The sequence below is a fragment of the Pyrus communis genome, chromosome 7 (assembly GCF_963583255.1).
Source record: "Pyrus communis chromosome 7, drPyrComm1.1, whole genome shotgun sequence".
Taxonomy (NCBI): Eukaryota; Viridiplantae; Streptophyta; class Magnoliopsida; order Rosales; family Rosaceae; genus Pyrus; species Pyrus communis.
The window spans coordinates 27,978,851-27,992,491 of NC_084809.1; the positions used below are offsets into that span (position 1 = coordinate 27,978,851).

Genomic DNA, 13,641 nt, shown 5'->3' on the forward strand with positions numbered 1-13,641 from the left:
GGTTTTAAATCATTCATTTCAATTGTTTAAATATTAATTATAATAGATTTAGCATGGGAAAATATATTTTGAAGAACATGAATATGATAGTTTGTAGTTATGGTAAGAGAAATAAAAAAAATAAAAAAAATTGAAAAGACGGGGATCGGTATGAAACTAGAGACTTTATTTTAGTTAAATTGCTAGTTAGCTAGCGACCTTGCTTCTATATGATCGCTAGCTTACTAGCAACTCCCTTCAAGGACAATAGGAAGAAAAGTACCGATCATAACATTTTTACCCCACCTTTTTTTCTTTTTCTTTTTCCATTGAATTTCTTTTCCATTGAATTTTTTTTCCTAAAACTATTTTTTATTGATTTTTAAAGTTGAAAATATGAGAATATCTTTAAATTTAGGTTTTAAATCATTCATTTCAATTGTTTAAATATTAATTATAATAGATTTAGCATGGGAAAATATATTTTGAAGAACATGAATATGATAGTTTGTAGTTATGGTAAGAGAAATAAAAAAAATAAAAAAATTGAAAAGACGGGGATCGGTATGAAACTAGAGACTTTATTTTAGTTAAATTGCTAGTTAGCTAGCGACCTTGCTTCTATATGATCGCTAGCTTACTAGCAACTCCCTTCAAGGACAATAGGAAGAAAAGTACCGATCATAACATTTTTACCCCACCTTTTTTTCTTTTTCTTTTTCCATTGAATTTCTTTTCCATTGAATCTTTTTTCCTAAAACTATTTTTTATTGATTTTTAAAGTTTAAAATATGAGAATATCTTTAAATTTAGGTTTTAAATCATTCATTTCAATTGTTTAAATATTAATTATAATAGATTTAGCATGGGAAAATATATTTTGAAGAACATGAATATGATAGTTTGTAGTTATGGTAAGAGAAATAAAAAAAATAAAAAAATTGAAAAGAGGGGGATCGGTACGAAATTACCGACCTTATTTCTGTTAAATTGCTAGTTAGCTAGCGACCTTGGTTATAATCGATCGCTAGGTTACTAGCAATTCTTTTCAAGGACAATAGGAAGAAAAGTACCGATCGTAATATTTTTACCCCTCCTTTTTTTCTTTTTCTTTTTCCATTGAATTTCTTTTCCATTGAATTTTTTTTCCTAAAACTATTTTTTATTGATTTTTAAAGTTGAAAATATGAGAATATCTTTAAATTTAGGTTTTAAATCGTTAATTTCAATTGTTTAAATATTAATTATAATAGATTTAGCATGGGAAAATATATTTTGAAGAACATGAATATGATAGTTTGTAGTTATGGTAAGAGAAATAAAAAAATAAAAAAAATTGAAAAGAGAGGGATCAGTATGATATTAGCGACTTTATTTCAGTTAAATTGCTAGTCACCTAGCGATCGTAATTCTATATGATCGCTATCTGACTAGCAACTCTCTTCAAGGACAATAGGAAGAAAAGTACCGATCGTAACATTTTTACCCCTCCTTTTTTTCTTTTTCTTTTTTCATTGAATTTTTTTTCCTAAAACTATTTTTTATTGATTTTTAAAGTTGAAAATATGAGAATATCTTTAAATTTAGGTTTTAAATCATTCATTTCAATTGTTTAAATATTAATTATAATAGATTTAGCATGGGAAAATATATTTTGAAGAACATGAATATGATAGTTTGTAGTTATGGTAAGAGAAATAAAAAAAATAAAAAAATTGAAATGAGAAGGATGGGTATGAAATTAGCGACTTTATGTCAGTTAAATTGCTAGTGAGCTAGCGATCGTAATTCTATACGATCGCTATCTTGCTAGCAACTCTCTTCAAGGACAATAGGAAGAAAAGTACCGATCGTAACATTTTTACCCCTCCTTTTTTTCTTTTTCTTTTTTCATTGAATTTCGTTTCCATTGAATTTTTTTTCCTAAAACTATTTTTTATTGATTTTGAAAGTTGAAAATATGAGAATATCTTTAAATTTAGGTTTTAAATCATTAATTTCAATTGTTTAAATATTAATTATAATAGATTTAGCATGGGAAAATATATTTTGAAGAACATGAATATGATAGTTCGTAGTTATGGTAAGAGAAATAAAAAAATTGAAAAGACGGGGATCGGTATGAAGCTAGTGACTTTATTTGAGTTAAATTGCTAGTTAGCTAGCGACCTTGCTTCTATTGGATCGCTAGCTTACTAGCAACTCTTTTCAAGGACAATAGGAAGAAAGTACCGATCGTAACATTTTTACCCCTCCTTTTTTTTCTTTTTCTTTTTCCATTGAATTTCTTTTCCATTGAATTTTTTTTTCCCAAAACTATTTTTTATTGATTTTTAAAGTTGAAAATATGAGAATATTTTCTTATTGATTTTTTTTCCTAAAACCTAAATTTAAAGATATTCTCATATTTTCAACTTTAAAAATCAATAAAAATAGTTTTAGGAAAAAAAATTCAATGGAAAAGAAATTCAATGGAAAAAGAAAAAGAAAAAAAGGAGGGGTAAAAATGTTACGATCGGTACTTTTCTTCCTATTGTCCTTGAAGGGAGTTGCTAGTAAGCTAGCGATCGAATAGAAGCAAGGTCGCTAGCTAACTAGCAATTTAACTGAAATAAAGTCTCTAGTTTCATACTGATCCCCGTCTTTTCAATTTTTTTATTTTTTTTATTTCTCTTACCATAACTACGAACTATCATATTCATGTTCTTCAAAATATATTTTCCCATGCTAAATCTATTATAATTAATATTTAAACAATTGAAATTAATGATTTAAAACCTAAATTTAAAGATATTCTCATATTTTCAACTTTAAAAATCAATAAAAAATAGTTTTAGGAAAAGAAATTCAATGAAAAAAGAAAAAGAAAAAAAGGAGGGGTAAAAATGTTACGATCGGTACTTTTCTTCCTATTGTCCTTGAAGAGAGTTGCTAGTAAGATAGCGATCATATTGAAATACGATCGCTAGCTAACTAGCAATTTAGCTGAAATAAAGTCGCTAGGTTCATACCGATCCCCCTCTTTTCAATTTTTTTATTTTTTTTATTTCTCTTACCATAACTACGAACTATCATATTCATGTTCTTCAAAATATATTTTCCCATGCTAAATCTATTATAATTAATATTTAAACAATTGAAATTAATGATTTAAAACCTAAATTTAAAGATATTCTCATATTTTCAACTTTAAAAATCAATAAAAAATAGTTTTAGGAAAAAAAATTCAATGGAAAAGAAATTCAATGAAAAAAGAAAAAGAAAAAAAGGAGGGGTAAAAATGTTACGATAGGTACTTTTCCTATTGTCCTTGAAGAGAGTTGCTAGTAAGATAGCGATCATATTGAATTACGATCGCTAGCTAACTAGCAATTTAACTGACATAAAGTCGCTAATTTCATACCGATCCCCCTCTTTTCAATTTTTTTATTTTTTTTATTTCTCTTACCATAACTACGAACTATCATATTCATGTTCTTCAAAATATATTTTCCCATGCTAAATCTATTATAATTAATATTTAAACAATTGAAATTAATGATTTAAAACCTAAGTTTAAAGATATTCTCATATTTTCAATTTTAAAAATCAATAAAAAATAGTTTTAGGAAAAAAAATTCAATGGAAAAGAAATTCAATGGAAAAAGAAAAAGAAAAAAAGGAGGGGTAAAAATGTTACGATCGGTACTTTTCTTCCTATTGTCGTTGAAGAGAGTTGCTAGTATGTTAGCTATCTAATAGAAGTAAGGTCGCTAGCTAACTAGCAATTTAACAGATATAAAGTCGCTAATTTCATACCGATCCCCCTCTTTTCAATTTTATTATTTTTTTTATTTCTCTTTCCATAACTACAAACTATCATATTCATGTTCTTCAAAATATATTTTCCCATGCTAAATCTTTTATAATTAATATTTAAACAATTGAAATTAATGATTTAAAACCTAAATTTAAAGATATTCTCATATTTTAAACTTTAAAAATCAATAAAAAATAGTTTTAGGAAAAAAAATTCATTGGAGAAGAAATTCAATGGAAAAAGAAAAAGAAAAAAAGGTGGGGTAAAAATGTTATGATCGGTACTTTTCTTCCTATTGTCCTTGAAGGGAGTTGCTGGTAAGCTAGCGATCATATAGAAGCAAGGTTGCTAGCTAACTAGCAATTTAACTGAAATAAAGTCTCTAGTTTCATACCGATCCCCGTCTTTTCAATTTTTTTATTTTTTTTATTTCTCTTACCATAACTACAAACTATCATATTCATGTTCTTCAAAATATATTTTCCCATGCTAAATCTATTATAATTAATATTTAAAAAAATTGAAATGAATGATTTAAAACCTAAATTTAAAGATATTCTCATATTTTCAACTTTAAAAATCAATAAAAAATAGTTTTAGGAAAAAAAATTCAATGGAAAAGAAATTCAATGAAAAAAGAAAAAGAAAAAAAGGAGGGGTAAAAATGTTACGATCGGTACTTTTCTTCCTATTGTCCTTGAAGAGAGTTGCTAGTCAGATAGCGATCATATAGAATTACGATCGTTAGCTGACTAGCAATTTAACTGAAATAAAGTCGCTAATTTCATACCGATCCCTCTCTTTTTAATTTTTTTATTTTTTTTATTTCTCTTACCATAACTACAAACTATCATATTCATGTTCTTCAAAATATATTTTCCCATGCTAAATCTATTATAATTAATATTTAAACAATTGAAATTAACGATTTAAAACCTAAATTTAAAGATATTCTCATATTTTCAACTTTAAAAATCAATAAAAAATAGTTTTAGGAAAAAAAAATTCAATGGAAAAGAAATTCAATGGAAAAAGAAAAAGAAAAAAAGGAGGGGTAAAAATGTTACGATCGGTACTTTTCTTCCTACTGTCCTTGAAGGGAGTTGCTAGTAAGCTAGCGATCAAATAGAAGCAAGGTCGCTAGCTAACTAGCAATTTAACTGAAATAAAGTCTCTAGTTTCATACCGATCCCCGTCTTTTCAATTTTTTTATTTTTTTTATTTCTCTTACCATAAGTACAAACTATCATATTCATGTTCTTCAAAATATATTTTCCCATGCTAAATCTATTATAATTAATATTTAAAAAAAATGGGGCTAAATCTATTAATTAATATTAAAAAAAAATAAAAAAATAAAACCATTGTAGCCCCATTTTGTTAAGCACTAGCGTCGTATATTTCGATGCAAAATGCTTGGTAGGAGCCATGCAAAGACAGACTAATATTTACCCTCTTTCTTGTATTTCAATTTTTCTGTATTTTAAGGTCACTGTACTCAGTGCAGTCTAATAGTATTCTTTTCGAATTATAAAGTGGACAAGGATTGTTTGCCCTCTTACTTCCGCTGCCCTCTCGTGTCCTTCTGTTTGTGTGGTTACGGTTAAGCCATATCAACATTTTATATTACTATTCATTTTTGTCTTATTATCTCTATAAAAAAACAATATAAAATGTTGACGTGGCTTAACCGTGACCACAAAAATAGGAAGGCATGGGAGGGCACCGAAAGTGGGAGGACAGACAATCCTTGTCCTTATAAAGTAGGTCTCAAATTCGAACTTGTAATAAGCGAGGGAGATGAGGTTCAGGCCTTGAAAAACGTCAGTAATCAAGATTTTAATTATCTCATTTCCCACTTTTTTTATATGGGAACTTTAACAAAAAGTTTCTTAACTGTTCATTTTAATGAAAAACCATATTTTTACACTAAAATGTCAATCTTGATCAGTGGCGGATTTAGGATTTCAAACTCGGGGGGTCCAAACATAAAAGCTCAAAAAAAGAAAAAAAAAGAATTAGACTAATTTGGTTCCGTATCACTATTTTCTACTGAATTTGGTTCATTGAATAAATCAAGATTAATCTCAAAGGTAATACAACGAACAAATTCTCCTCAGCCACATAACGCAAATTAGTGACTCTACAAAGATAAAATTTGTTAATGTAACATATACATTATTAATTGGGAGTTACGACTAGAGTCTAGGATTAAAAAACTTATATGAATTTGGAAGAAATAAAATTAGGCACCTAAAGGCGGTGGAAGGGCAAATGGTGGTGGGGAATAGGGTAACCTGGGTTTAAAGTTGGAAGGTCGCGACGATTGGGGCTGAGAGTTCTTAAATATAATTTGGAGATACTAGGAAAGACCGGGGTTCTCGGGCTCTATAAAGAAAACAAAGATATTTTAGTTTTTAAATTTTTTATAACGACCTGACTCAAAAACGCTGTCGATTTGACTAGGTCTTTTAAAACAAAAATTAAAAACTTATTCTTCTTCTTTGTTATCAGCATTGTTGCCTGCACATCCATGGAGGCAACAAGCCTCTCCACTGCACCTACCCAAATTGTTGGAAGGTCCTGAAGGTCGATCACAAGTGTTTCTTTGGGCTTCCGAAGGGTCCCGGGTCCCTATATGGATCCGCTAGTGATCTTGGTACTATTCACTTTACCCTTTATTTTATCCTTATCGTTAAAGCTCAAAGTTTTTAAACCTTTTTCATTAATTTTCCTTTTTTTATATTCTCTTGATCCGTGGTCTTCCTGCTCTAAGCCTTGCCGTCTTCTTTTCCTTCCCTTTCCTTTTAACCAGCTTATATTAGGCATTTGTGAAATGTTTTCTGCATTACAATCCGAGGCACCGTCTGCTGTGTCATTGTACCTCCACGGATTCGGCCGCCATGCTTGTGAGGGTGGAGAGAAAGGGTAAGGGGAAAGAGGAAGAGGAAGGCTAAAGACTTCTGTTTGGCCATCCAAACACGTAGAAGGCAGTAAGGCAGCAACTGCTAGCTACAGTCGTTTAGCCATCATTTCTCATTCCAATTTCAGTACCTACTCGATAACATGGATTTGAAAGAACGAGGAAAATAAATAAACACGAAACCCTTGAACGCCAATTTCATGAACCAAGCTTACAAGTAATATACAAAATTTCATCCACAGTGCCGAGAACCACTGCCCGGAGGAATATTAAACAGCGGGGCACTGTGGAGGAATACTAAACAGCGGTTCCCCCACACAAGGGACTACAAAAGGACACTCGCCCCTTTCCCCCCAACAAAAATCACAATCACAACACCTGACCCAGACTCAAAAATCAACTTGTATCTCCCCATCACAAAAGGGGACTGCTCCTAAGTTGCTATATCAGGGATCCTTTGAACAGAACAAGTAATCATCGTCCTTCGTGAAGATCTTCAGAGAAAACAGCTGCTCGAGAGACGTTGTCATTATCAAAGGCACTTAGACCAGAGTAAGGACCAGAAGAGAACATCGAAGATGACACATCGGATTCAAAGGTTATTGAAGACTCCCTGTTATTGGGTCTGGCAGTGGAAGAGGTTAACATGGAATCCTGATATTCTGTGATTCGTTGCACCATCTTCAGTGATTGTACCACTTCACCCATTGTAGGGCGTTGGCTTGCCTCAGAAGCAACACAAGCCGCTGCAATTGTGCAAACTCGTACAAAATCCTCCGTCGGGTACTTTCCTTCAAGACTAGGGTCAGCGAGCTCATCCAGTCTATCCTTGTCTCTAAGAATTGGCCTCGACTGGATAATAGAAAAACCCACATGTATCACTTTCCAATCCAAAATTATAATGGCAAAATACCAATCAAGTATCATTTTTAATATGAAAAAAAAGGTTATACATTTATCGCTTGTTTTTTTTGTTCTTTTTTCCCCTAAAGAATACCATGCTTCTTACGTTAAATCTTTTCAAGAGAAAATGGTCATTTTGAAACAGAAGAATGAGGGGAGCAATGTATGAATAATACTAACCCAAGTTACTAGATTCTCCTGTCCGGCTGGCTGTGACATATCTACAGGCTTTCTTCCAGTGAGTAACTCAAGAAGGACAACTCCATAACTGTAAACATCACTTTTAACAAGTAGGTGTCCAGTCATGGCGTACTCTGGAGCCACATACCTGCAAATCAAATAGTTACGTCTTAGTGCATTCCAAATCGTGGAAGTGAAAAACTTAAGGAGGGGAGAAATCGAGACCAACCCAAATGTTCCCATCACACGGGTAGAAAGATAATTTGCTCTGCCTTCAGGTGCCTGTTTGGCCAGGCCAAAATCAGCAACTTTAGCATGAAAGTTATTCTCAAGCAATATATTGGATGCTTTAAAATCTCTGTGGATGACACAAGGTTGTGAGTCTTCATGCAGGTAAGCGAGTCCTCTGGCAGCATCAAGTGCAATTTTCATTCGGGTGTCCCAATCCAAAGGACAATTTACTCCCAGGGGACCTGAGACGGGGAGAGAGAGAGGTGTCAGTAAGGCACATCAAAAAGAAAAAGTATAATTATGATGTAAAATGTTTTCCATTTTCAACTGCTACACCCAAACTAAACAATTAAATGCATAAATTTAATAGAAACAGTTATTTTTTAGATGGAACATGGCAGTACGTGATTCAAGAAATTACCATGGAGCCAGGCCTCCAAGCTTCCATTTGGTACAAGCTCATAGCAAAGTAAGTTTTGTGAGGAGTCACGATTGCTATAGTACCCCACAAGTTTCACCAGATTACGATGATGCAGCCTGCTCAGCATTTCAACCTCAACCAAGAACTCCTTATCCCCCTGTTGGCCTCCATTGGTAAGTCTTTTAATTGCTACAGCTGTACCATCACTTAAGACACCCTTGAACACCCTGCCAAAACCACCCTCTCCGAGTATGCTTTCAAAGTTGTTTGTTGCTTGTTTAAGTTCTTCATATGCCAGAAATCGAGTGCTGCTTGGGTGAGGTAAAGATCCTACCGCTTGCACTGTATCAACAGTCCTCTGCTTTTCAGGGGCTGAAAAAGTCAAGGAAAAAGGAAGGCAAAAGGCATGAGATAAACAACGTGCAAAAGGAAACCTATACTGTATCATGCAGAACGGTCATATTCAAATTTATATAAGTTCTTTGTTTTTGGGATAAAATCTATTTCAACTTTCTGCTTTGGTGTTTCAAGCAACGTTTTTCATCAGATCCCAAATGTACTTCAGCTGGTTAACTGGATTTAGATCATTGGAAATACAACTAGTTACAAGCTTTAACTTAATTTATACAGACATACTCGCACAAATGCAACCATTTACTCATATTTTTAGGCATGATTTACATATACTTTTATTTTTAAGCAGCAAGAATTTATAGGAATATTATCTAGGTGACAATATCTTCATCATCTTGATGATTGCATACTATGAAAGTGTAACTAAAAGTTGGTCTGTAAAATGTTTCCCAGCAGTAAGTTATGAACAGGATAATACCATAGATTATGGGCAAATGGGGAGGAAAAAAAAACAAGAAAATGTACAAATCTGACAATTGAAACACATACCTGTTTCTATAAGAGATGCTTTAGTCTTCTCTCGACGGAATGTGCCCAAACAAAGTATGAGCACAGATATAATGGCAATGAACAATATGCCGACGCCAATACCAATAATAAGACTCCAATTTGAATGCCTCCCTTTATCTGAAGCACTTAAGGATGTAAGAGTAGGGGGTGGATTTGCTTGGCCTTCCACTGGTGATGCAGCAATAGGAGCTTAAAAAAGAAAAGAAAGAAGACCATGTTAAAATTCATATAAGAGATTTAACTTCCAACCATCAAAATCAAGCATGCAACATTTTCGGTAGTGCAAATAAATTATTGCTCTACCCTTTCACAGTTTGAACAACACACGAACACACACCCAATATATTGTATGGTAAAAGCAAGCAGACATCTACCTTGATGCAGATTGCCAAATTAACTATTTCGAAACTGTTACCATCAATTAAAAGAATGAAGATATACCTATTTAGGACGTAAAACATTACAGTCATATCAATATAAAGATTGACATCATATTGCAACCATATACAAGTATAGATGATTCTAAAACATTAGGGTAACAAGTCAGAATTACCATGAGAAGGAGGTGGAGGCTTAAACCAAGTTATATTGAGGAGTTTGTAATCGCCCACTAATGCAGGGTTCAATTTAACCTTGTGCATGACAAGAGAAGAGTTTATTGCGGACGCATCACTCACTGAGAAACTGGATCCTGAATTGGGAGTAATATCCATCGAAATATTTAATCTTGATAATCCGAGTACATAAAAGTTAATCAGCTCTATTTGAGAAACTTGCAAATGAAGCTCGGAAGCTAGTTCTTCAAGAAAAATATTCCAGTTAGGATTTTGTGAAACATTTAGGAGAAGAATATCAAGCTTTATGGGATAAGCACAGTGGCAACCCTGACTTCCTCGTCTCAGTACCATGTCTGGTTTGCAACAGTCTGGAAGGAGTGAAAAAAACACCCTTGTCAGTCTCAGCACTCTTACATTACACAACATTGCACAGTATAAACAAGAACTGGGTAGTTAATACATTAAATTTTAATATGAAATTAAGTAAGAATTTTAGTGCATCATCACAGGTACATAACTTCAAAACATACATTTAAATTTTTGGGAAAAAAAAGAAAGTAAATAATACTACGAAAGATGGAAAAGAAATCCATCAAGGAAACACAACAACCAGTGCCTAATAAAATTTTATTACATCAAATCAAGACTCCCAACCAATTAAGATGTATTACACCAATAGGAATCACCCGAAAATGCTTGGACAAAGAGGTTCAAAGAGACCATATATTTGACTCTACCAAATAGAACCGTATTGTCCATCCTCTTTTCAAATATCAATTTATTCCTTTCTATCCAAATAGATTAAATAGAAGCCAAAACTGCACATCATCAAAGTGTAATAGCCTTCTTCTTTTCCCCCATTCCAAATATGTTCGCAATCAACAAAGAGTGACACTGTCATAGTTTCTTGGCCAGATTCCACACCACTCCAAAACACTTGAAACAGTCTACTCTACACACGCAAGCACATCCCCATTTCTAAGAAAAGAAAAGGACCACATGTGCGGCACACTCTCAATGTGATCCTGTAATTCAATTTAATAACCTGGTCTATTTTTTTAAGGCCTCATTTAAGGATCATTCTTACAAAAAAATTAGCCAAATCAGATACCATTTAAGCCATGTTTACAGTGATTTAAAAAAAAAAAAAAATACACAAACCAAAATTATCATGATGGTAATCAGTCGTCCAATCATTTTTTATTTTGCTCATTTTAGTATGGATGATCATTGAAGGAAGCCATAAAACATATGGACAGCTGAAATCATGGAATAATTGCAGCAGATTGAATGTGGTCCCTTACTGTTCTTAGAACTATGGATCCCTTATGAGAAGGGCACTATATGTCTGTATGTGTGCGTGTCAAGCATATTAGTGATTATATCACTTCTTCATGGTAAAGTAGTGATCTAAAATGACTGAATTTGCAGACAGAGAGAGGGAGAGAGAGAGAGGGAGGGGGGGGGGGTATAAGATTGCAGTCCAGAGTGTAACTTACTGGAAATGGAAGGAGTGAGCGGGGGCTGTGCTAAACCAGAAGGAATTGTACCAGCACTCGACTGTGTTGGGGCGATATTCTTAAAGCTAGCAAGTGGAGGTGCCAAGCCACTCCTCTTCATTGATGGCTTTGACAATCGAGAAGCTGTAGGGGGGTGACCAGCAGTTATCAAGGGTCCATAAAAAGGAGGGTGTGCGGGAGATAGAGCAACTGACGCAGCATGTGGCAAGAAATGTTTTTGCCAGCGTCTATGGTAGTGGGACACTGGCAAAGTGGCTGGCAGGGGAAGATTTGGCATAGCTGGTGCAGCCAAAGGTGCACTCGATAGAGATACTGATGGTGCTTTGAGTAAACCATAGGTTTCACTGGCTTCAGTGACGGATATCACATAACAGAACAAAAGCAATTGATTCATCACCAACCATTGAACCTTGTTCAATATTCCTGCATTGTTCATTCCAAAATAGAGTTTAAATGCACCTATCAATAAACAACTCATGCTCGCAGAATACGAAAAGCTCTAAACTTGTAATTGACTAACGCAAATTTTACTGAGAATGGAATGAACGAAGAGATTAAAACATCCCTCACTAACTGAGCCCTAATTGAATGTCTTTTCTATGAAGGGGCAAACGCACACTAAGCCTTGTTTTCATTACTTTTCTCGGCATCCAAACAAAGAATTACAAAAGTTACACTCTAGGAATACCCTCGTCGCCTTCTACTACTAAAATGTAATGGAAAATTCGATAAAATATACGACAATTATATAAAATAATAAAAAACAATTAAGCTTCAACTAATCAATTATTCAACTGAGTCCTCACTTCAGCACTTGACCTAATCACCGAGATAATCGAAAATGACCTAAAAGAAATAGAATTAGCAGTTGGGATAGTACCTGTGAGCTCAGACATCACCGACGCCTCGATTACTAGGAAACGATTCAGATCTGAAACCAAAAGCGAGATCACACCCTTGACGAGCACAGCCTTGAACACGAAGCAATACTAGGAGGTGAAACAATCCCTAAAAGAGCTCAAACGAGGATGATCCAACGGCGGAGAAGTCGTGAAGATGGGAACTCGGAGAAGTGAACTCGGAGCAGTCGTAATCGCCATCGCCGAGTTGAATCGTTGGGACAGAGTGAGCTGAGTTCACGAGAGAGAGAGAGAGAGAGAGAGAGAGAGGAGAGAGAGAGAGTGGTTAACTGTTTGGTGGAGGAGTCGTTGAGTTCACTCTGTTATCAGTGCTGCATAAGCTTTTTGCTTTTCTTTTTTCATTCTTTTTATATATTTTGGGTATGGGGAGGCGCACCTGCTTTTGATCCAGTATTAACGTGGGCTGCTGACTGTTAGGGGAAAAAGTGTTAACAAACAAAATTAACGGTGAAAAAAAGGTCGTCTGGGTTGTTGTCTCCTCTGGGCAGGAAGAAGTTGATTGGGATATTGGGTGGCGGGAATGCACGCCCATCGAGTATGAACCTTGTGATGTTATGAGAAGGGACTCGCAAAATTAGACAAATGTGTATACGTTAAGCTTATTTTTAGTCGAGTTTTATGGAACATTATTTTAATTTTACTTTATCTTTTATCATTTAAAAGTTATCATTTTATTATCTGAAGCTCAGAGTTCGTTCCACTTTTACTTGTGGAGTCTCTCTTCTCCCAGAACGGTCGCATCTTAAAACATATTTACGAACCAACACTCAATAAGACTATGTCACATTTACAATTAATTTTATTATAATCTTCTAGTAAAAACATTCAACCATCAAAAATATTAAATTTTAAAGAAATTGAAGAGATGAAAAGAAAAAAAAAATTAATTAGTCTGGCGCACCCAAATCAAACTCACATAAGAAATTAAGAGATTTAAGGTAACGTTGAGCGAATTTTGAGTTTTATGGAGACGACTTTCAAGTTTTAGGGTCAAAATGGGATCAAAATCGAGTTACAAGAGGCAAAGTGAGGCGAACTTTGAGTTTCATGGAGTAAAAGTGGTGACTTTTGAGTTACATGGAGCAAAGTGAAATCAAATTCTAAGAGGCTTAGCTAAAAATAGGCCTATATGTTATAAATAGGCTAAAGTAAGGGAGAACGAAACCGAAGTTGAAAGAGAGAATAATGTATTACATTATTTATTTGTGTAACTATACTAGACAATAAATGCCGATAAAGTGAGGGGAGGAAGATTGGTTATATTACTTTTTACTTTTGATCTTT

The 13,641-nt window shown here is 33.7% G+C and overlaps 1 protein-coding gene across 1 annotated transcript; it reads right to left on the minus strand.

The window, feature by feature from the left end:
* Positions 1 to 6,868: 6,868 nt before the first annotated feature.
* Positions 6,869 to 12,680, minus strand: LOC137739475 (proline-rich receptor-like protein kinase PERK3). Its single transcript, XM_068479049.1, has 8 exons — positions 12,318 to 12,680; positions 11,417 to 11,860; positions 9,914 to 10,285; positions 9,340 to 9,549; positions 8,437 to 8,808; positions 8,014 to 8,257; positions 7,785 to 7,932; positions 6,869 to 7,553 (listed from the first exon to the last, which is right to left on the minus strand). The coding sequence occupies exons 1-8, from the start codon at positions 12,331 to 12,333 to the stop codon at positions 7,176 to 7,178; spliced, it is 2,184 nt and encodes a 727-aa protein (XP_068335150.1). The 5' UTR covers positions 12,334 to 12,680; the 3' UTR covers positions 6,869 to 7,175.
* Positions 12,681 to 13,641: the final 961 nt, after the last annotated feature.